At 36.4% G+C, this 24,760-nt stretch overlaps 1 protein-coding gene across 3 annotated transcripts in view; it reads right to left on the bottom strand.

Moving 5' to 3' along the window:
• Window positions 1-24,507, bottom strand: part of CASD1 (CAS1 domain containing 1) — a 48,633-nt gene extending 24,126 nt beyond the window's left edge. For 2 of the 3 annotated variants that reach the window (XM_025380814.1, XM_025380815.1), the window contains exons 1-7: window positions 23,911-24,507; window positions 16,296-16,392; window positions 15,641-15,761; window positions 6,788-6,832; window positions 5,751-5,813; window positions 763-807; window positions 211-334 (exon numbers count right to left, since the gene is read on the bottom strand). In XM_025380814.1, the coding sequence (XP_025236599.1) occupies window positions 211-334; window positions 763-807; window positions 5,751-5,813; window positions 6,788-6,832; window positions 15,641-15,761; window positions 16,296-16,392; window positions 23,911-24,457 (1,042 nt within the window). In that variant the 5' untranslated portion in view covers window positions 24,458-24,507. Of the gene's footprint in view, window positions 1-210; window positions 335-762; window positions 824-5,750; window positions 5,814-6,787; window positions 6,833-15,640; window positions 15,762-16,295; window positions 16,393-23,910 lie in introns of all 3 variants that reach the window. The other variant, XM_025380816.1, reaches the window with a different exon arrangement.
• Between the last annotated feature and the right edge of the window lie 253 nt (window positions 24,508-24,760).

Raw genomic sequence — 24,760 nt, forward strand, 5'->3', positions numbered from 1 at the left:
GATATTTCTTATTTTTCACCTATGTTTATTAATTTGTTCCTTACATTTGAAAAAGGAGAGCAAATAACTCAAGTGTACTCTAATCTTGCAAATCTTGTTTCAAAATTAATTCACATAAAGCAGTAATTCTGCTTCTTGAAACAGAAGATAATAAAAACGCATGCTTCAAAATATACACAAAATGACGTTTTCTCATTACTCATTCCTTACCTTGTAAGACCCAATAAACATCACTAGTCTTTGCCAATTTTTCTAAAAGTGGTGCTATGGAGGTAATGTTCATTTTATATTGAGAAAGCGCTTCACTGCTACCATTGTGAATCTTGATGGACCACTAAAAAGAAGTATATATTATCCATTAATGTAGCATTTATCATAAACAATTAAAGTATATAATTTACCTATTGTAACAAGTGTTATTATTTTAGATATTTCTCATTTTATTTAATGTAAGAATAAAATTTGGTCAAATTATTTCATGAAATACATGAAGGCAATTAGAAAAAGCTGTTATAAAACTATACTTTTTGTTTTCAAGAATTGTATTCAAGAAGAATACAATTTTAGATATAAAAAATACTGATATTTAACAGTAAGTTTCCTAAGTTCATTCCAACCTTATTAAAATTCAACAATCTAATCATAATAGAAGTAAGAATTAAAAATTTAGGTACAATCAAGAATTCTGAATACAAATTAACTTTTTCTTAGCATGGTCTTAAACGTGAAACAAAATCATTAAGAATATAGATAATAACTTACTGTGGCAGCTCCTGCTACAATCACATGTGGTTTTGCAATGGAATCCTAAAGGAAAAAAAATCTTTATCATAGTATTATATCCAGTTCAGGGAATTAATACAAATAACATCATTTAATTTTTTTTCCTTAAAATGTAAGTTCTTCCTTCTAAATTCATTCTAAGTTTTTAGAATTCCTTGTTATTGTTATCGCTTATTATTGTTATAGCAAGACCGATATCCAATGCCTAAAATCTTGTAAGGCTACATATACATACAGGATGACAGAAATTTGGATGGTTAACTCTTTGATGTTCTTAAAAAAAAAAGCACCACTGAAATCTAACACGACCTAATATTATTCTGAACTCTGAGTAAAATGCTTAGAGTAAAGCACTAGTGTATTATGTCAGTCAATTAAAAGGTAATCATGGAAGCCTAAAGGGTACACAGCATAAGTGTTAAATAAAATACAAGGTCAGTGCCAAAACAATCTTCTGGGAAAGTGAAATCCAATGCGTATTTAACAAAATAAACCGATAATTATTAAAGACCACATGCAGAAAAACGCAAGTAGAGATCCCTAAAAACCTGTGCCAAACGCAAATTAGAGTAGTTCCCTCCCTTACACATGGTTTCAGTGTACACTGTTTCAGTTACCCGTGGTCAACTGAAGTCCAAAAACATTAAATAGAAACTTCCAGAAAGAAATAATTCCTAAGTTTTAAATTATGTGCCACTCTGAGTAACATGATAAAGTCTCATGCTATCCTGCACTGTCCCTCCTGGGATGTGAATCCTCCCTTTGTCCAGGGTATCACACTGTATGCTACCTGCCCATTAGTCACTTAGTAGCCATCTCAGTTGTCAGACCAACTGTCACAGCATCACAATCTTTGTGTTAAAGTAACCCCTATTTTACTCAATAATGACCCCAAAGCTCAAAAATAGTAATGCTAAGATACTGTTATAATTGTTCTATTTTATTATTAGTTATTGCTGTTAACCTCTTACTATGCCTAATTTATACATTAAACTTCATCATGCATTTGTATGTATAGGAAAAAACATTGTACACATAGGGTTTGGTACCATCTATAGTTTCAGCACATGCTGGGGTCTTGGAACATATTAACCATGGATAAATGGGGCTACTGTATGCTATTTATAATATATAGCAATAGTATATTATAGTACAATTATATTTGTAGGTAACTATATGTTATATATAGCATAACAAGTATATAGTACTTTATAGTACTTACTAACTTACTAAGTACATTCTCTTATCTCATTGTAATATAGATTCCTGCCTTCCACCCTGTGGGGCAGGCAAGATGATATTATATATCTCTTATAAAACAAAGACACAGACTCAGAATGGCTAATAGGATATTGCTGAGGCCTGCCAGGTAAGACAGAACTTAAGTCTTCTGACTTCTGAATCATCAAAGACCTGATATTGCAATCATACACACAAGAAACAATTAAAAACAAGTATGAAATTTAGTAACAAAAAATTGACTGATGTAAAAAATGACAGTTACTTTTTCACTATAAAGGTAATACACGCTTCATGTAAAACACTACAAAAATAGAGAAAAATAACAAAATAAATCAATTTTCTTTTAGATATATGACCATTTCCAGTTTAGCATGCTTCATTTTACACTGTTAAAGAATTTTTAGTGAATACAAAATTTTTAATATTTTTTCCTCATCTCTAGGTGCCTTTCTCATTCCCAAAACTTACACTGGTTATCCCAAACCTTACATTCCATGCCCTCCTTCTCAGCATAAAGTTTAATTCTCAAACTTCGTAGAGAAAATAAAATTCATCCAACAAGTGTGCTCTTGCCTTCCTTCCTTCATTCTTACAACTTCTCTATACTCCCGCAGCTATCTTCCTGACAAGAGAGTAAAGAAAGTATGTCTCTATTCTTCTCAATGGCTAATGCCTTCCTCTGTCTACATTCCCTCCCTTTTCACTTCTGGAGCTATGATTCATGAATTATGTCCTCCAACTCTCATAGTATCAATCTTGTCCTCCTCCTCCACTCTCTTTCCTTCCCTCAACTTAAAAGTGTTAAATCATCCTTATCCTCAAAAAGTTTTCCTTCAACCCTGTCTCACACCTGTAACCAACAGATTACTTGAAAGATAACTTCCCTCACTATGCCAATTTCTTTATCTCTCATTTATGCCTCAACTTATGCTTTGAATTTGGGCTTCACTATCCATTAAAACTGTCCCACGAGCCCATTAACGAACCCTGGATTGCCAAACGCTGTAGCTTCATTCCACCTTAGCAAGTTTTGAAGGTGACACTGGTGACTATCCATCTTTTAAAATGCTTACCTCCCCCTGTATGTGATTTTACAGTCCTTCCTCCCTTGGTTTTCTTCCTACTCCTTTTACTGCCACTTCTCGGAATCTCCTTGATAATTCCATTCCTCAAAAGCCCTCTCCTCTTGAATCTCTAAATTCTCTGCCTATTCAATTTCTTCCATTCAAATAACTTCAAATATCACCTCAATCCATACCAAGACTCCCAAAATCCATCCAATAGCTCAGACTTAATGACTTCCATTCACTTATAGAATTACATCTCAACTGCCAGTTTCTTTACAAGTCAGCCTAATTTCCTTCCACTCTTCCACTATATCACATCAGTAACCTGTTTAAAACTTTCAATGGTTCTCCACTTCAATTCAATTCAATGTACTTATTATCAGAAAATACACCCTGAAGTATTTAGAAGTAGTTAAAAAACAGATAAAATAAATCCACTCCCCCAATATGGCTTAGGATATCATTCATAATGTAGTACCTGCTTCCTCATCTCTTGTCAACTCCCTGTAAAATGAAGCATATGAAAAGAACAACCAAAACCAACACACATAAAGAAGCATTTTGTATGTCAGCTCCACTAAAACTGCTGGAAAGTCCCTGAATAGGCTATACTCCATCTTCAGCATCATTGCACACGCTGTTTCCTTTGCAGGAAATAACCCCACTTCTCGTTCCCCACACTCACCTTCATGACCACTTTATCTGAAAACTAATTTTGAAAACTTAAAAAAAATTACACTTATGGTCTATCCTCTGTAATCCTGTTTGTTGTGCCCTTTACATTTCCTATTTCAGCACTTGTCACATTGCTTAAGTGTATGTGTTATTCATCTAGCTCTTTGAGGGGAGGATCTCTATGTTAACCAACGTATCAACAGTGTCTAACTCAGTGCCTAGAATATAGAAATATCTGTGGAATAACAATCTACTTAGAGTCCTCTCAATTCAACTTTGCTTTTACGCCTATAGGCTTCTAAAAGGCTATTCTAGTTAATAAGTGTATCTTCTTCCTAACTCATAGTTCTCAAATATTATCTCCTCTATAAAATGTTCTTAGATAATTACCAATACTCTCATCACCTCCTGTCCTAAGTGTCTCTATTCATGGTGCTTCCATAATCCTTTGAGCTCAATTCTGTGTTAGCTTTTGCCTTCTTTTGTCGTTATTCATCAGTAAGTCACCATCTACTAGATTACAAATTCCTTGAAGGCTGAGACTGGAGCTAATTCCCAGCCACATTACTATTACTCAGCACAAAGCTGGCAACAGTACATTAACAACAAAAATGTGGGTCTCCAAATCCTCAGGATCTAGCAGTTTACTATGGAAATAGTAAAAAGCAAATACATACATCCACACTGAAAACCATCAACTAATCAATCTCAGGTGACCATGTGGTCATCTACCTGAATAAAATATTTCCTTTTTCTCAACAACCATAATGAGTTTTACAACAGAATCTAAGGCTCCAAAAACTAGCTTTAACAAATGTATGAGAATTGAAATTTTGGATATGTAATATATCTCCAGGTTAGTAAATAACCTATAAAGGTTTTCTGTGATCTTGTAGGATTTACAAATTGTAGTGTAGTAATGTTTAATTATGAATTTCTACTACTTTAATAAATATATTTTCAGTCCAGCACAAATATGAACCATACGCTTAAATCATTTCATATATACACGGAACATTATTCTACACTTAGGGACATTTAAAAACATATCGACAAAACCAAAACGCACCGTAGACCTCAATTTCCCAGAAATTTGAATTCCAGAAGCCGTCTACATGTTTGTTTTTTGGAAAACATTTGCTCAAAGAAACAAGGTTAGAAATGGTAGCTAAGTTCCCACAAGATCCTACAAAAGCCTATTTATTGTATGATGTGGTTGTAATACTAAATATTTATTGTGAAGAAAAAAATCCCAAACCAAAAAACTGTTGCAGGGCAATTAATTAAACAAAACAAGGTCAATAAAATTAAATATTGTTTTATCCATCTGAAATACAAATGTCTCTGGGAAAGAATACAGGTTTAATTAAAGGACTGACAAAAGGCTGTATGGAAACTACTACACAGATTGTAAAATGGACTTGTGAGAACTTAGGAGTTTTCTGAGGTTAATAGCATGCTTACCTTTACATCTAATTTATCTCCAAACATGATGAGCTAAAACATATTAGTCTTGCCTGCTAGGTCACAAATATAATAATACAAAGAAAAAAAAAAAAGGCTATAAAAACAAATAAACAAAAGTTTCCTGAAGTATCTGGGCATGAGTTTGAAGGAGAAAACAGAAAAATGCACAAGAGAATATACACTGTGCTGGGAAGATTACCTGGGTTTGAATCAGCTGAACTACAGCAGTAACAGAAGACTTTAAATATGGAAAGTCTGGTATAAACATAATCTGCTTTCTGGTTAGAATGGTGATAATGGGGCAGAGATATTGGATCAACACGTTCTCTTCTCAATAAAGTGCTAGAATCAGTGCAGCGCAGCTTAGTTGCTATCAAGAAGGCAGGTATAAAATATAGGAGAGTGGGACAAGTGAGTAAAGGGAAGAAATATATGCTTGCGAGCTTTTAAAATTTGGTTGCTTAAAAAAAAAAAAAAAAAAAAAAAAAAAAAGCCCTAGGATTTTTAAATACAGACCTCAGTCCACACTTTGATACACTGTTTCATAGAACCATTAACTTCAGGATGCCACAGAAAATCCTAAAAGAGAAATGTTAGAAGTAAAGACAAAGTCGAAGAAACTCTTAATTCCACCATTCAGAATAAACATTAACATTCTCTTATAGAGTACTTAAAAGTAAAACACTACCCTTGTCCAATACATCTTCAATTCCTATCTTAATTTGCCAAGAGTCTTACAATAGTTCTCCTTGAATCCACTTCTGTCTTCCTCTAACCTCTGTCCACATTTTAGCCAGAGCAATCTTTTAAAAACTTAAATCTGATCTTGCCACACCCCTGCTTAAGTATTCAGAGACTTTCTACTGTCTTGAGAATAAAATCTAAAACACTATAAATTGCTAAGAAGGTTCAGGATCTCCACCTGTCTCTTCTGCGTCTCCTGCTACTTGTACCCTTGCTCTCCCTTTTGGTACTCAGTCAGCTCCTGGAATGCTCTATGTTCTCCTTTTTCTCTAGGACTTTGCACATACTATTCCTTCTGTCCATAATGCTCACAAACTCTTCCACTGAGCCTGCCTAACTCTTACTTATTTTTGAAGGCTCAGTTAAAATATACTTCTGCAGGGAGGAAAACAACTTTCAATTCCTTGCTCTGTACATTCCCATTGCCCCTCTTTTTCTTTTCTGCCATGCTTGTCCCACTTGTATTTGCATGTAGAGAACTATAAAAACCTGCAATCTTCATTAGGTCAAGGCCATTTTTGTCTTGATCCTCACTGAATTCTTAATGATTGGGAATTCAGAAAATTCACATATTCTTTTACAGACATTAATCCAGAACGCATACTGGTTTTGAATTCATGTGCAAGATTACTCTTTCCTAATAAAATTTTAAGACCATTACATAAAACAACTCACACAGACTTTTACTCCACTATCCTAATATTCTTATCTACTCTCAAGAATACACTGAAATACACTTAGGATATTCAATTAACCAAAGAATATAGTTTCAACATTGTAACATCTAGCTTACTATTACATGAACTTACCACTTTAACTGATGCAGTCTTGTCTTCAAAAGGAATATTTTCATGCTGCCATAAAAGGAGACAGAGAAACATTAATGTACAGATTAAATTTATATAATACCCCATTTAGCTGCTTTGTTGATTTATTTTTGTGCATATTTTTGATTTATTTTTAAGCACCAAATCTCAATTATCTAAAAACTCTACCCAAAGGGGAAAAAACCAAGATAGAACATAACAAAATAAGTGACATTAGTTAAATTGTCTACATGTGATTTTCAACATCTAAGATATAGTTCAAAGTTAAATTTCAACAGCAAACAAGCAAATACATAAACATGTCTATATAAATTACCTTTTTGCCAAGATTGCCAGGATTCCAATTTAGTCCCAGTATTACTATTTTTTGTTTGATTTGTTTTTTGTTTGCTATTTTGAGACAGAGTCTCACTCTGTTGCCTGGGCTGTAGTACAGAGGTGTGATCTCGGCTCATTGCAACCTCCGCCTCCCGGGCTCAAGCAATCTTCTCACCTCAGCCTCCCAAGTAGCTAGGACCACAGGTGCACGCCACCATGCTTGGCTAATTTTTTAAAAATATTTTTTGTAGTGACAGGGTTTTGCCATGTTGTCCAGCTGGTCTCGAACTCCTGGGCTCAAGTGATCCACTCACCTCAGCCTCCCAAAGTGCTGGGATTACAAGGCATATGCCACTGTGCCCAGCACTTGTATTACTATTTGTCTCAGAAATGGACTGCTACCCTTCATTTCCCGAGTCCCTTCCGGTTAGGCAGAGCCACAAGGCTAGTTTTGGCTAATGCAATGTGGATATATGTGACATACACCACTTCCAGGCTGAATTTCCCAAGGCAATTCTCTGGTCTCTAACTTAACTGATGCACCGACTAAGGAAGTCAAATGTTCCAAGGTACTTTAAAAGACAGTAAAAATTCCAATAGTAGGAACGGCTAAATGACTATGTGGAGCAAAGCCTCTCGCCAGCCCACCTAGGACATGCAACGCTAAGCAAGAACTTCTGTTTTGTTAAGACATTAGAGCGGTTTGTTGGTGTAGCAACACCTAGTCCTTTCTCACCAGTGTACTAATATAGGCCCTGACTGACAGGAATGGATGAACATGACTCTAGGTTATTGTAGGTTTCACTCTGAAACCAGCATATAAATAGTTCATTTGTAGAAAAAATTGAAACGTGAACACTACAACTTCTTATAACCAAACGTTCTACACAAAGAATGGCATTCCTTTCAGAATTAGAAATCCTAGGTGGGAAAGGGGTAAGGGTGGTCAGTAAGAAGCTAATTCTATTGTTAAAATCAAAATTGAAATGTTTTCATTAATTCAAACAGACAAATAGTATTTATACTGAAATCTCCATGAAACAAAATTTGTTCTATCAACAAGTTAACTTTTTAGGTTCTTGTTGGTGCTTCTAAAACATTACTTTCCAAAAGGAGTCTTGAGACTATTAATTCAATGAAACTTTAAGGTAAGTGTCTTTGGTCAAATAGATCTGGGATATACTGGGTCAAACAAAATCACACGGGTGTTTTCCTCCTTCTACCGCATCTTCAACCTTTTAAAAATGTGTCCTCAGAAAAATAATGTCATGAACTTTCTTTGTCTTACTTTGCATAGAGTAGTTAATGCAACTCTCTTTCTTTTTTCCTTTTCTAATATAACGTTTGATATATACAAAAAAGTCACATATATGAAAATCACAAAGCACAGTAGAACTAAATAAACACTCATGAATCCATGATACAAATCAGAGCATTGCCAACACACTGAACCACCTATGTGGTCCTTTCCCTATCTTAACTCCATGTTTCACCCAAAGTAAACCACTCTCCTGAATTGTGTGTTTATACTTTGTTTTTAAAAACTTTCTATAGTTTTTGTCACATAAATATGCATCTTTAAATGATATATTTGTCACATAAATATGCATCTTTAAATGATATATATTAATTTTGTCAGTTTTCTCTCCAACTTTTAATTTGAAAAATTTTCAATCTTACAGCAAAGCTGACAGAATTAAATGAATGCCCAAAACGTTTTACCAATTGTTAACATTTCCTATACCAGCTTCACCTTTCTTCCTCTCTACACATATATATTCTATAGTTTTTCTTCTTTACTGAACTATGTGAAAGTTCATTATAGAAGTCATAACATTTCACCCTTAAATACTTAAGCATATTCTCTTTAAGTATATACCCCTAAGAACATTCTCTTACATAAGGAATTTGACATTGAAAAAATATTATCTCATTTAATATATAGTCCGTATTCAATTTTTTCCAATTTCCCAAGAATATCCTTTCTATAGCTCTTAATCTACAATTCCATTAAAATCGTGTTACATTTAGTTGTCAAATCTCTTAATCTCATATAACCTGGAACATTCCCTAGCGTTTAAAAATTTGTACATATCAGTTTATTTTATCAATACTATTTTTATTAATATCAAGTATCGTATTTACTATTTTTGTAGAATACAGGTCAACTGATACATTACTATCTAGATTATAAAAAGCACTAATTGTTGTCTTCTTGGATATGTCTCTTAAGAAAAGAGTAAGAATTTCCCTAATTGTTCCATAGATCCATAAGCCATAAAAATGTTCACCATCAAACGATAATGCAAATTATTTTCTGGAGTATTTATAACAATTTACACTCTCACTAGCAGTTTATAAGACATCTACTGGTATACAGCCTAATACATCTGGTCTGTTTTCATATTTCTTGCCATTGTCAGATTTAATTTCTGCCATTATAGTAGGTATAAAAAAAAAATCTCACTTCTACTTCAGTAAAATGCCTGGCCATACTCCCTGACCCCCACCTTCTGTCCACTGGGTTATCTTTTTCATTAATTTGCAGTTTCTGACATTTCTTGAATGTATGTTGTAAATTATCTTTTCTCAATTTGTAGCTTATCTTTTTTCTTTAAGGTATCTTTTGGTGAATAGATACTCTTTATCTTAAGGTATGTGAATTTATCTTTTATTTCTTAGCACTTTTTGTTTCTTATGTAAGAGATGTTTCCCTACCTTGAGATAATGAAGATATTCTCCTACATTTTATTTCTATTTCTAAAGGTTTCAAATTTTTTACTTTCATATTTAAGTTTAAACTCATCCATCTAGAAACGATTTTACTCGATGGTGTGAGGTAGGAATCCAATTTCAACTTTTTCCATGTGCAAATTGCCTTAGCACCATTAACTGAATAGACCTTCTTTTCCCCAGGGATCTTCTATGGCATTTCTGTTACTTTTAAAGTCATTTTATATGGAAGTTTCTATTTTAGAGCTCTATATTTTATTCTACCGGTTTATTTGTTTAACTCTACACCAATACCACACTGTTTTAATTACTACAAGGTAAAATTAAATCTTGATATTGTAGAACAAATCCTTTCCACCTTGTTTTCAGATCTGTTGTGGTTATTCTTGGTCTGCTGCCCTTCCATAAAAAATTTAGAATCCATTAGTAAAGTTCCACAGCAAATTCTGTTAGGATTTTATTGGAATTACACTGAACCTACAGATCAGTCTGGCAATAACTGACATCTTTACAATACTGAGTCTTCCCATCCAAGGAAACAGTATATTATATTCCATCTAATTATGTCATTTGGAACTGTCTTCCAAAAAATTTTTATAGCTTTTCTGCATACAGATCTTCCACATTTGCTGTTTATTCTTATGTAACATATAGTTGTTGTTGTTACCATTGCACATGATATATTTTAAAAGCCTTTAGAACTCTACATTGTTGGCATGTAGATATGTGTTAATTTTTAACAGCTTTGTTGAGGTATCAACAATTTTTGTATGTACATCTTATAATCAGCTACCTTGTTAAAATCTTTATTACTTCTAGCAAATTTTCTATAAATTCTTTGGGATTTTCTATGTAGAGAATTGTATCATATGAACTCCTAAGTTTATTTCTTTCCAATCCTTACATCTTTAGATTATCTTTTTTGGCTAGAATCTCTAATACAATGTTGAATAGAAGCAGCAGTAATGAACATCCTTGTCTTTTTCCTGATTTTAATGGAAATATGTCTGACATTTCACCATTAAGAACATTTACCACAGGCTTCTAGAATTTTTACCAAGTTAAGTTTGATATAAAGTAACTTAAAGAAAGAATGACACCAATTCTCTGATATTGTTGGAATTTGTTTAATGGTGTAATACACATTAAAAATCAAAAAGCTGGCCAGGTGCACTGGCTCACACCTGTAATCCCAGCACTTTGGGAGGCCGAGGCGGGCAGATCACAAGGTGAGGAGATCGAGACCATCCTGGCTAACACGGTGAAACCCCGTCTCTACTAAAAATACAAAAACAAAATTATCTGGGCGTGGTGGCGGGCACCCGTAGTCCCAGCTACCGGGGAGGCAGAGGCAGGAGAACGGCGTGAACCAGAGCTGAGACTGCACCACTGCACTCCAGCCTGGGCAACAGAGAAAGACTCCATCTCAAAAAAAAGGAAAAATAAAAATAAAAATAATTCAAAAGTTCCATGCATTCTTGAAACAAACATATTCCCTGATTGTAAAGTGTATTTTCTAAATTATTGAGCTATAAGGTTATAGAATCAAGCATGTTAATGGTCTACTGTATGTTTACTAGTTTTATTTGCTTGTTCTATCATTAATTGAGAGCAGTATGCAATTCTCCCACTATGAGTGAGAATTTGCCAATTTCTCCTTGTAGTTGTATTTTTGCTTTATAAATTTTAAGGCTAATTTATTAGATGCCTACAAGTTTAAAATCTTAGTTATCTGAATTCTTTGTCATTAGAAAGTGACTTTCTGTATCCCTGAAAATGCTTTTGCCTTAAAATCTATTTATCTCATACTGATATGACTTAACTTTCTTTAGTATTTATCTGGTGAATCCTTTTTCATTTTTAATTAAAACCTTTTCATGTCCTTTTTATTTTAAGTATGTCTTTTTAACCAGCAGAAAGTTCTCTTTAAGAGCAATCTGAAAAATCTGTGTTTAGCTCATAAGTTTAGGCTACTTGCATTTATTTTGACTATAAATGTTTTTACCATCTCACTTTTTTGCTTTTTTTTTTTTTTTTGAGATGGAGTCTCACTCTGTCACCCAGGCTGCACTCCAGCGATTTCAGCTCACTGCAAGCTCCGTCTCCCAGGGTTCACGCAATTCTCCTGCCTCAGCCTCCCGAGTAGCTGGGACTACAGGCGCCCACCATCACACAAGCTAATTTTTTGTGTTTTTAGCAGAGACAGGGTTTCACTGTGTTAGCCAGGATGGTCTTGATCTCCTGCCCTCGTGATCCACCCACCTCGGCCTCCCAAAGTGCTGGAATTACAGGTGTGAGCCACAGCGCCCGGCTTTATCATCTCACTTTTTAATTTCTATTCCTGCCACATATATGTAGCTTTTTCATATATGTATAATATATGTAAAAACAGCTTTTTACATAGACATATAAATATGTGTATGTATATCATATATATGTGTATGGTATATGCATGTGTATGCATATGTATAAAATACATTTGGCATTAGATGGGTTTGGTTTTTGCTTAATTTTTTTATTCTTTTGGTTGAAATGTATACATCCTAATTCTATTCTTTCTTTCGGTCCTTATTCTTGAAGTTTTACTGTGCATCTTTAACTTAAGTTTTTAAAAAACACAATATTTTAGAGAATATAGAGTACATTAGAACACTTTGTGATCATTTACCCTTGATATATATGCTATTATTAGCTAGTTCTTTAGTTCTGTCTTTTCACTAACTGCAAAAGATATTTTATACGTTGTTGAGATTTATATACGTTTACTATTTTCTTAAACGATTGCTTCTTATATTTCAGATAATTTTTTTCTGAACATTTCCCTCATTCCTGTTTATCCTTCAGAAATTCCTTTAGTGTTAAGTCTATTTTATAGTAAACCCTCATTATTTTCATATACCTGAGAATGTCCTATAATACATCTCAAGAATGCAGAAATTTTAATTCCAGGTATACAATTCTGGGTTAAAACTTACTTTCAGAACTTTAATGCTACTATTCTTTTTTTTTTTTTTTCTTTTTGAGACAGAGTCTCACTCTGTCACCAGGCTGGAGTGCAGTGGCTTGATCTCAGCTCACTGCAACCTCCACCTCCTGGGTTCAAGTGACTTTCCTGCCTCAGCCTCCCGAGTAGCTGGGACTGCAGGCACATGCCACCACACTCAGCTAATTTTTTGCATTTTAGTAGACATGGGGTATCACCATGTTGGCCAGGATGGCCTCGATCTCCTGACCTCAGTTGATCCGCCCGCCTCGGCATCCCAAAGTGCTGGGATTACAGGCATGAGCCACCACGGCCGGCCTAATTTTTGTATTTTTAGGAGAGACGGGATTTCACTATGTTGGCCAGGATGGTCTCCATCTCCACCTCGTGATCCGACTGCTTCAGCCTCCCAAAGTGTTGGGATTACAGGCATGAGCCACCACACCCAGCCCATCGACAGTATTTTTTTAAACCTAGGCTCCAGTTGGTTTGATGTAGAAGGAGTCCCCAGAGTATCCAGTCGGCCCTATGGCTGGAAGCAACACAAAATGGATTTCTTTATTATAAGACTTCTCAAGTTTTTAATATCCCAGCCTAAATTAAAACTATCTAAGAGGGAGATACGATATCTAGCTCTGCCCAAATTCATTTGCCCAAAGCTTCTCACAGAACTAGTTTCCCACAAAGCATAATTTGAAAAAATTCACCTCTGAAGTCTCTTTTTTAAAAAATTTGCCTCGATACAGAAAATAAACCAAATTCAAACAAAGAATTATCTTCAATATTCCTATTCTACCCAGACATACCCATACCAGGCTTTAAATAAAATTAATAAGCTTTTATAATATGCCAGATTATGCTAGGCACAAGAAATATATTTAAAAATAATAATGATGGTATGTAATTTCTGTCCTCAAGGTGTGCAGAGACAAGGTAACATATAATTTGGCAAATGCTCCACTAGCAGCTTGAATTAAATATTTTCTTGAAAACTGTCTCTTTAAGACCGGGACACACAATCTTTGTTTCTTTTTAAATGCATATAAATTAATCTTGTCTGATATCTCGTTTGATAATCTTGGGATAACTGGGCATCTTAGACTCTAAAAACTGGAAACCTAAGTGTTGTAACTGGGGCTCAAGAACAATGTACCATACTGTATCTACTTTTGGTTGCAGACTAAACCATTATAGCTTTTTAAAACTACCTGTTGTCAAATGGATTATTCAAATTTTTAGAAAGTCATGCAAGTTTAAACCAAGAAATATTAAAACCTTCATAGTAATCAGAAATCTCTCTACTTTTCAAAAGTTTACTAAAGGTTGGGCAGGCACAGTGGCTCATGCCTGTAATTCCAGCAATTTGGGAGGTCAAGGTGGAAGAACTGCTTAAGCTCAGAAGTTTAAGAACAGCTTGGGCAACATAGTGAGACCTCATCTCTATTAAAAATAATTTTTTTAATTATTAGAAATAAAAGTTTATTAAACATTTTCACTTTAAATTGTAATAATTTCATGTTAAATAGTTTTGAGTCTTCTCTATAATTTCGTATGTATAAATGCAAATGGAAAATACAGATAGCAAATAAAATGAAAAGTTGACTGTATCGTTTGTTTCCATTATTCTCATTCTCACATGGAATAGCTGCTAAAGATTTAGGACCTGGTATCATCATCACTATGTTGAAAACTACTTAGCTATGAAGCCTCTAAGTTTTCAACTCTTTACCACAGGCAGATTTTCATAAATTCATGAGCTACTCCCCTCTACTCTTGTACTCTACTTTCTTGTATTCTACTTTCCCCCTTTGCTATTCCCCTCTCGCAATCACATGGTATTTGAAGACAATGATTAGAATCTGAGACCACTTATAAAGGTATAAACAGAGGATATGAGATAATTCACCAAAAAATAATGAACTAATTAATTTATAGAAAGAAATTAATCCTTGTTAGTTTTTAAAGTTATATTTTTTAAATGAGAAATTTTCTAACAAAATCAATAACATAAATCTATTGCATTGCTGTTTTAATTTATAGTATGATCACCCAATGCCAGAAAGTTTGCAGAAAATTAGGCCCCAAAATATATTGCTAATTAGTATAAACTGAAAGAATTTTGCAGCATAATCAATAATTTTTAAATGTTTATGTTATTTAACCTAATATTTGAATTGTAGAGATTCCACCCTAAGGAAATAATTTAAAAAGCAAAGTTTTCACATAAAGAAGTAATTTAAAATGTCTTTTTTAACTGCAAAAAATTAGAAAACTACAAAAAGCTTTAAAAAGTGGGAAATTATGTAAAATTACATTATATCCACTCAATAATATGCTGCCATTAAGAAGATACTTAAGTTGATTATATAATGATGAATAAGTGGTGAAGAAAAAACGGAAGATATAAAATTGCACATATTAAAAGATTACTAGTATTTTTTTTAAAAAAGAGATGAGCAAAAAGAAGTATGGAAAAATACTAACAGGAGAATAAGGGGTATATTTTCTCTTTGTCTTCTTTCTAAGGAAATTTAAAAGTTCTTCCATGGTAAAAATGTATTACTTCTGAAAACTAAAAGTTTAGGTTATTATAACAAAAAGCCTGCCAATGTCTTAGCCACAACTTCTTTTTCTCATCTTCCTCATTAAAGCAAGTCATCCCTCTTTTTCCCCAACCTTTCTGAAAATCAAAGTAAAATTTTTTCAGCTCCTACTCAATCTGGAGAGACACATTCCTCCTGTAACTATTCAGTTGGTTAACTTCTAAAACAACTCTACAGAAGGGAATAGACAAGTTTTACCTTATTTCCTTCTTCTTTGAATTGGGGATTAATTATTTTTACAAAAGAATAAAACAATTGACGAATTCTGGAATCTCCAATAAATGCAATGTGTTTATCTACAAGGCAGTTCTTTGCTTCACTGAAAGCAACAAAGAAAAATTAATTAAAATAAGTAAAATCAGCCATATTGGCATTTCAAAGCACACGGTTTTTGAAGAAAGTTGTACTGGATTGTTACACATACCATTATATTGCTTTATAAGCCGGTGGCCAGGTTTGTTTAACTTACCACTCCACGTACCTATGATCAGTTAACTCTCTGTAATAGCTCAATTCATTACATGTTTAAGATGTATTCTAACTGTGTTAGGTGCTTTATATCTATTATCTCTTAATCCTTAGAAAAACTCCATTAAGATAGGTACCCAGGTGCCAGAGCAAGAGTCTTTTGCTCAAGGATTATTGCCTTAGGCCTAGTTATCTCTCATCTGAGATAAAGCAGATTGGCCAAAGCCTTTCCCTAAAACTTTAGGGGGCAGGGAAATCTTCATTTGCAATCAGCCCTACACACAGTCAGCAAGTCTCTACTCCAGCATAGAGAAGAAACGTACTGCTTCATCAACCCCTCTCCACCCATCCTAAAAAGTAAAACAACAAAATGAAGAAATGTTACCTGATTTTGTATTTATGCATCATACAGCTGTGAGGTTGCCAAACTTTCTCTCCAAGAAATCTGCCACTTGAGAGAAGGTATTCACATGAATCATTGCCTAAAACAGTTAAACACAACAGTGTCGTAAACAATAGTTAAAATTTTACACATCAGCTATCTTGACCCTATATAAGTTCCTTGAAATCAAAAAGTAGAGTTTTCTATGTTTCACTATACCGTCCAGGTTCATATTTCCCATTCATGAGAAACATGGTAAATATTAATACATTAATATTCAAGAGGACAAGAGCCACTGATGGCTTATACTTCACCTAACTCCTAAATGATACGTTCCCTGCTTTGGCAGTTCCTTCTGCTTCAGGTTTTCTTTCCGGGGACATCATCTCAACCTTAAATTAGCCTTTACATCTGAATATCACTCCTACTTCTAGCTGAGAAAGAAAAGTTTAAGGGAGGCCAGGCGCGGTGGCTCACACCTGTAATCCCAGCACTTTGGGAGGCCTAGGTGGGCAGATCACTCAAGGTCAGGAGTTCAAGACCAGCCTGGCCAACATGGTGAAACTCCATCTCTACTAAGAATACAAAAATTGGCCAGATGTGGTGGCACACGTCTGTAGTCCCAGCTACTCAGGAGGCTGAGGCATGAGAATTGCTTGAACCCGGGAGGCAGAGGTTGCAGTGAGCCAAGATCATGTCACTGCATTCCAGCCTGGGTGACAGAGCGAGACTCTATCTAATTTAATAATAAAAAAAAAAAAGTTTAAGGGATAAAAGACAAGACTTTGGAAATGACTTCCTATTCAACTACTCAACTACTATAATACATAGTGCATCAGCATACGTGGAGACCTAGTTTTAAACAGAAAGTTCCATAACTAGGAAACTCCTCAGTCCCAGGTAAACCGAGGCAAAGAGTCGCTCTACACTTTTAGACATTTTACTGTACATTAGCTAAATATACATGACCAAAGGGGTTAAAAGAGAGTTTGGAGGCATTTAAGCTCAAACATGTCAAATGAATGGGGTGGGATGGGGGTTTGTGGGGGGCAGAATGAGATGTTTAGGTTAATTATGGGGATATAATAAAATATTATTTAATCTCCAGTTCTTTATTAATAGTCAATAGCAAGTTATACTTGACATTTAATTAAGGTCAGGCTAAGGAGTCTGGGAGGAAGAATACTGCAGAACCAAAAGGATATTGAGCTTTTCAGGGTAGAGATAAGGAAGACACAAAGATATTTAAAGTAGAAGAACACATCTCTTTTCTCAATCTAGTTACTCATTATTTAGCCAAAATGCAGACAAAAGATGATACAAATGTAAGATAAGTATGCATAAATATTGAAAGTGTTGTTGTTTCTTATGTCATAAATTCTAAAGTAGAACAGGAAGGAAAAGTTAAAATGCTGCACTATCTTATTGATGGGAAACTGGTTAAGGAAAGCAGGATATCAATTACTAAATTTGTGTTAACTGTATATGCAGCCTGACCAGGTTTTTTTGTATTTCAAATATTTTTTTAATAACCTGTCTCTAAGTAAACTACAAATAATTAGTTCTTCATTTTCCCCATTATTAAAAACTAATTCTAGTTCTAAAAACCAAAATTAAGCTATATAAATAACTAAGGATGAGTAAAACGAGAACTGTAGAAACACACAAGTTATTTTTCTACAAATAGCAATTTTGTAAGATTCTTTTATAATGGCCACATGGTAAAATCTTATTAAAACCTTTAGTAAATGTTTAAAATTAAGGCCAAAATTCCACATTTATAGCATTTCTCTTTAAATCTATTAAACCAAGTTAAAAGTTAGCAACACTTCTATTTTTTAAAAAAGTTGTAAGTTGTAAATAACTAGGCGTTAATCCTTTAAGGTTTTCTTCTTTTTCTTTTCTGTTTTCTTTCTCCCTTCCCCTTTTTTGGGGGGAGGGGGGTGTTGTTACTTGCCTTTTGTCTTTTAATTAAAAGCCTAGACAGAAACACACCTTAATCAAACTTCAGTGTCTGGGATTATGCATCTATATGGGTTACCAATATGTTTTTATAGAGAATGGAAACGCCATACCAGTATCTCAAAACAACCAGTCTTTTCTCCCCAGAAAACGTGTCTAAAATACAAACAACTTTTTTTGCCTCCAGTCAACACTACTACCCACATATTGCTAATCAGTTGTTGAGCTGATGGAAAACAATAGTTCTAATCTGATGAACCCGTGTCAAAACAAAACAAAACAAAATAAAACAAAACCATAGCAAAATAAGATTTGAAGTTGTCACTAACCCAAAGGCATTATAAACACAGCATTTTAGAGAATACTGAGCTTTCCACGGAAGAAATTCTTAATTTGCTAATGAATACTAGTTGATGATGGCTTAACACATTTCATAATGCAAAGATGTTTTTTACAAGACTTGTATCTGAAATTAGTCCGTATGTGTCTATATCATATCGCTGGGGTCCAGTCAAAAGACAGGAACTGTACAGTGATTTTAACAGAATCTAATACAACGGATTGCTAAGTAGACAACCAAAAAAAGCAAGAAGAGAATGACTTTTTTGTATGTCAGCAAAATAAAAATAGTAGTAATAATAAATTACTACTATTATTATGACCTGATTAAAATAAATTAATGTGATCCAGAAAAAACTCCATAAAATTTCATACTCTAAAACAAGTTCTCTTTTCTCAGGAAGGAAATTTTTAAAAATCAAATCACTAAATGTAAATCTAGATCTTAATATAATGTGCCACCTTTTTAATATTTACACTATATATAAATATTTGTTGGCACATATTTTCCTTTCCAAATTTACCAAAGACAAACCAAAACAAAACTTCGGTTATTTTCAATTGTCTAGCATAATTTTGATAGCTATTTTAATACAACTAATGTGAGATAAATGTTGCCAAGCGCTCAGAAAAATCAAGCAAGAAACACACACACACACACACACACACACACACACACACAAAGAAACTAAAGAGACAGAATTATCTACTTCAGCTATCTCCAACACCAAGATTATCTGGATGAATAGCTGTCTTCCTCTTTATTCTATTATCTTAAGTATAAGCATTCTGGTTTGTCAATCTACAATCTCAGAATTTTATGCATGATTTTTCTGTGATAGAAAAATACTTTTAAAAGCAAGCAAACAAAAACAAACTGAAAAATAAAATGTAACAACTAAAGAAAACATCTGATGGCCCATATAAACCCCAACTTATGTTTTCCTTTGAAGAGATTATCTCTGGCACACTGCACCTAAATTTAGACTGAATCATCCTGCTAAAACTGTGTGTTTCCTACTACCAACCATTAAAATATCAGATCATGAAGTTTACAGTATAGTCCACAGAACATTTTGTTTGCCTAAGATACAGCAAGTTACACTTTAGTCTGTGCTGAAAATCACCATTAAAATTTATCTTTAGACAAGCAAGGAGTGTCTCATTACAAGTGGTATCATAAAGATCAGGATCTTTCTCACAAAGAAAGAAAAGGCTAAGAGACCCAGAGCTGCTGCTTTCTTGCTTTAATTTCTGAAGCTTTCAAGTTACTTTTCTCCAGAACATCAAATATCATTTAGCATTGGCATTTAACATGCTTAGTGATTTAAAAAAAAAAAAAAATTGATTTCAATAAAATTAAGGCATTCGAAGTTAACTTTATCAATTTAAAAAATTAAAATTTATCCAGATTGGAACTATCCTTAAGGCTACAGATATTGGCCATTTGTCGCAGAAACGATGTTTTTAACCTGTAATCAAACTAATAATGGACATTTTGAGATTCTTCATATTGGAAATTGATTAACATTTGGAAAAAGTATAGTTAAGGCAGTAATTATTTTCAAAATGTCATTCTATTATGTGAAAATAATATTAATAATTTTATAAAGCCTACTTTCTAAAATTGAGATTAGAACATGAAATTCAATTAAAGCCAGAAAAGAACATAAAAGGAAATAAGGACTTGGAAATCTATTTATGCACAGTTATTTAAGGATTTCCTATTGTGTGTTAGGGTCTGATGATTTAAAGATTTAAAGACGAGTAAGATACTCTTGGAAGCTCAACAGTCTGTGTGGGTAGGCAGATACCAATTATTACAATACAACACAATAAGTAAGTGTAAGTTGCTGGCAGAACTGAACTGCTAATTCCTACTGCTGTGGGGGTGACATTTGAACCAGGCCTTGAAGGAGAACATATACTTTCTTTCAAGAGAGAAGTCACTGCAGGCAGAGAAAATCAGATAACTGTGAGATGTGAATGGGCAAAGCACATTCAGATTGTGAACCCGAAATCTGGGGAAAATAACGAAAAAACATAGGTAACAAAAAGTAGGCTCGGGTCAGATTTTGAAGCTTTACACAAACAACTTTTAGAAAATTACCTCCTGACTGGAAAAAAAAAAATTTAGAAAAACTCTTAGCTGGTACAACAAAGTTGAATTATTATTATTATTATTATTATTATTTTGAGACAGAGTCTTGCTCTGTTGCCCACGCTGGAATGTGATCTTGGCTCACTGCAACCTCCGCCTCCTGGGTTCAAGTGATTCTCCTGCCTCAGCCTCCTGAGTAGCTGGAATTACAGGTGCCCGCCACCACACCCGGCTAATTTTTGTATTTTTAGTAGAGAGGGGGTTTCATCATGTTGGCCAGGCTGGTCTTGAACTCCTGACCTCAGGTGATCCACCTGCCTCAGCCTCCCCGAGTGCTGGGATTACAGGCGTGAGCCACTGTGCCCAGCCTGAATTACTGTTTCTAAGTTGTTTAACCCATGCTTCCCTGGAAAATGCTTTCTCCCTCTATTTTCTATACTCCCCACTGTCTAAGAAGCTCTGAGAAAGACAATAAGGCATGAGACAGACTAACGGGGATCTAAATCCTAGCTCAGTCATTGTGTATCCTTAGGCGATTCATTTAATCTGTCATGCTTCATATTTAAAATGGAAATAATACTGTAATTCACTGAATCTAAGACCATTGATTATAAGACACATGATTATTTTATGTCATAGTAAGAAAAAAATGTTACCAATTAAACTTTGACATGCAATCAAAGTTTTAAAGACTCACCCTGATTACAGAGATGTTAAAAATAGTAGGGGGGAGTGAAATATGGTAATTGTATCTACCTCATAGAATGGTTATAAAGACAAAGGGAGTTAAAACATGTAAAACCTTTAGTAGAACAGTCCCTGACATATAAGCGCTCAATGTTAGTACACAGTATTTGCCAAGCTTTACTTTCTGTAGTGGGTAATTCTTTCCTTTACTTTCGGCAGTTTGTAAAGCAAGAGATACTGAATATGTATATCCAAACTGCATTCACTCTACCTTGCCTGAGCACACTCACATTCAAAATCCAAATACACAGCCTAATCCCCTTCATCTGATGTAAGATCCTTTCTTATTCTAAAGCAAGATTTTCCAAGCCATGGCCTGGGCTGCTGGCGGCCCAGGATGGCTTTGAATGTAGCCCGAATTCGTAAACTTTCTTAAAACAATCCAAGATGTTTTTGCAATTTTTTTTTTAAGCTCATCAGCTCTCATTAGTGTTAATTTTATGTGTGGCCCAAAGACAATTCTTCTTCCAATGTGGCCCACGGAAGCCAAAAGATTGGCCACCTCTGTCCTAAGAGTTATAATGTGAGTCAAATGTATGATTATCTTTGTATGAAGGGCATTGCACTTGACTCAGTTTGATACTGCCAAAGCATGAGGATGGCTAAGATGTTCCTGGTAAGATGTTTGTTTTTCCCAAAGTCTTCAGTTCAAATTATTGACATTCAGTCTGGGCAAGTACACACACCAGGTGTACTGCTTCACACTCAAGGCACTGAAGTACCTATGGAAACTGATGACTTACTTCTGGAGGCTTTACAAACAATCCTAGATTGCTACACTGACTCATAAGTCCCCATCTGACATTCTATTCTCCCTGATGACAGATCTTGATAAGATGAAATCTATAATCTAAAAATCATAGTATTCCAAGCTTATCAAAAGATAAAAAGCACAAAAAAATAAAAGGCAGGGGACTAGATGTTTATCTTAGGACAACAGTACTGTAGTTACAAAATTTCTACTACCATCACATACACAAAATTGAATTAAATTATGGTTATTTTACACCAAATTGGCATAAAATGATTAATAGTAGTTAAAAGAAATATTTCCTCAAAACTACCACAAATCAATGCATCAACATTGCTAGTTTTACATGATTGTAGACGAACCAAGGCCTTGCCAGGTCATATGGCTGTAATCTGGAGAGAGCTGGAGAGAGGCCAAAAGGTTATAAAGACTCTATATATTTTTATCAATTTAGTATATTAAAAGCTGTTCACCCAGTATGGCTCTAGAGTATAAGATTTTTCATTCTCAGGAGCTGGAAGAAATAAAGCAGCAAAACTGACCAAAATGCCCTACACCTTGAAAGATCTCCTGGGATGAGACTACAGCTCAGACTCCAGCACCCCGTTTATGGATATTTTGCCAAAGTAGGTGTAAAGTTAAACGGGCACAGCGTTAATTTGCACCTGTCCATTACATATTACATCTTGACTGATTAATCTCACAGTCACCAAGAGCTGTCCAGATAATGGCTTTGATAGTATTAAGAGCCAAAAATAAAAGATCCTATCATTATTAATTTCCCTTTGCCTGTCAGCCTCTCTCTTAGTGGCATTTTTACAGAGGAAAAAAACAATCAATCAACAAGGACAAGTAAATATCCCTTGATTACTGAAAGATAATTCGTTCTGAAATAAGGTCATATTTCCTTTTCCCCTTTACACCAATCTCAAAACCCATGGCCAAGGCCTGCTTTCAAACTGCTTACAATTTGCTTTCAACTGCCCACCTTTATGCCTGTCAACCCATAAGTTCCTTCCAAGAATCTGCTCCAGTGCCTTTACTTTGTAAAAAGTGCGCACTCCGAAGTCTTTAAACGTTTCTGTATCACAAAAGCTGGGTGGCACCTCTTCCATTTGGCCACAGGCATCTTTTGCCAGCTGTCGCCCTTTTGGCAAAGGAACATGGGGGCGGCCCTTGCCGCTGTCCAACAGCCCAGACTGAGTTTTACAGGGCAGAGGCAAAATTAAACAAAGGCTAAAGAGCCAGACTCTTAAGAGGCAGGACCTGGGACCCCACTCCTGGCAGCGATGCCCCTTGTAAGGCGGCCTTGGGCTTCATGCGCCCCGGGCTGCCCCCAAGGGCCGCCTGTCAGACCTCCTGCACGCGAGCCCCTGGTCTGGCGCGTCTCCCCCAGCCCAGACCGCTCAGGAGCCGGACCCTGGCAACACCTTGGGCCAGGCCCAGGGCAGGCGTCCCCGACCCCAGCGCGGGAGGCTCGGGGGGCCCAGAACCACCAGCCATTGTCCTGTGGTGGCCCCCACTGGGGTCCACTCAGTTGGCCTGGGGGGCCGGCCCGTTTCTGGGGACACCTGGGGGCACGTGGGGGAACCGCCTCCCTCGCGGGCCGGGCGGGCGGGAGGCCGCGTGGGCGTGTGTTGGGAGAGGGGGGCGGCCTCCAGTCGCCGTGTCGCCGCCTCCCCCACGGCCTGCCCGGGCAGGGGGGAGGGCCCGCTCACCTCGGTAGCGGCGGGAGGCGAGGTGGCACGCTGCGAGCAGCAGCACGGCCACCAACGCCAGCACCTTGGCGCTCCTCACGCTGAAGTAGTGGTTGATCTCCCGCTTGCCCAGGTTGTAGGCCAGAGCCGCCATCTTGGTTCCTCCATGACAACAGTGCGCGGCGGAGCGGGGAAGGGGCGCCGCACAGGGGCAGCACTGGGGCTGCTGCCGCTGCAGCCAGGCGAGGATCCGCCGCCAGCCCCCACGGCCGCCACCCGCGCCTCCCGCCGGGGAACCTGACCCTGCGGCCGCGGCGCCCCCGACCTCCGCCTGCCCCTCCTCGGCCGCGGCCGACTCGGCGGCCTCCCCCCAGCCCCGCCGCCGCTGCTCCGCCGTGCCGGTTCCCCAGGCGCCCTGGACGCCTGTCTCCTCCCCTTCCTCCTCCTCTTTAGCCTCCTGCCTTAATAGCGGCTGCGCCTGCGAGGGGGGTCCGGATGCCCAGTGCTCCGGGGTCACCGGGTCACGGGCCCCGGCAGGCGGCGGCGGCGGCGGCTGAGGCAGAGCCATGGGTGTGTGGGGAGAGGGTACTAGGGATACCGCCTGGCCCGGACGCGAGCCTTAGGGCTGTCTCCTAGTTTACTGGCCGCTACCTGAGCCCAGGTTGGGACAATAGAACTACAGTTCCGGGAGAAAAGTACACATCGTCCCACTCCTGCCTTCCCCAACACTCCCCTTTCTCAGCCTTCTACTCCCAGAACCCGCCCAGCGGGATGGGAAGGACACCATAAGGTCGATTATTGTCTGGCTGGTCAATCTGGCTGCCCCTGGGTGCTGGCCAGATGGGATTGATGGATACGGTTGATGGTGCTG

This window comes from Theropithecus gelada, chromosome 3 (assembly GCF_003255815.1).
Source record: "Theropithecus gelada isolate Dixy chromosome 3, Tgel_1.0, whole genome shotgun sequence".
Lineage (NCBI taxonomy): Eukaryota > Metazoa > Chordata > Mammalia > Primates > Cercopithecidae > Theropithecus > Theropithecus gelada.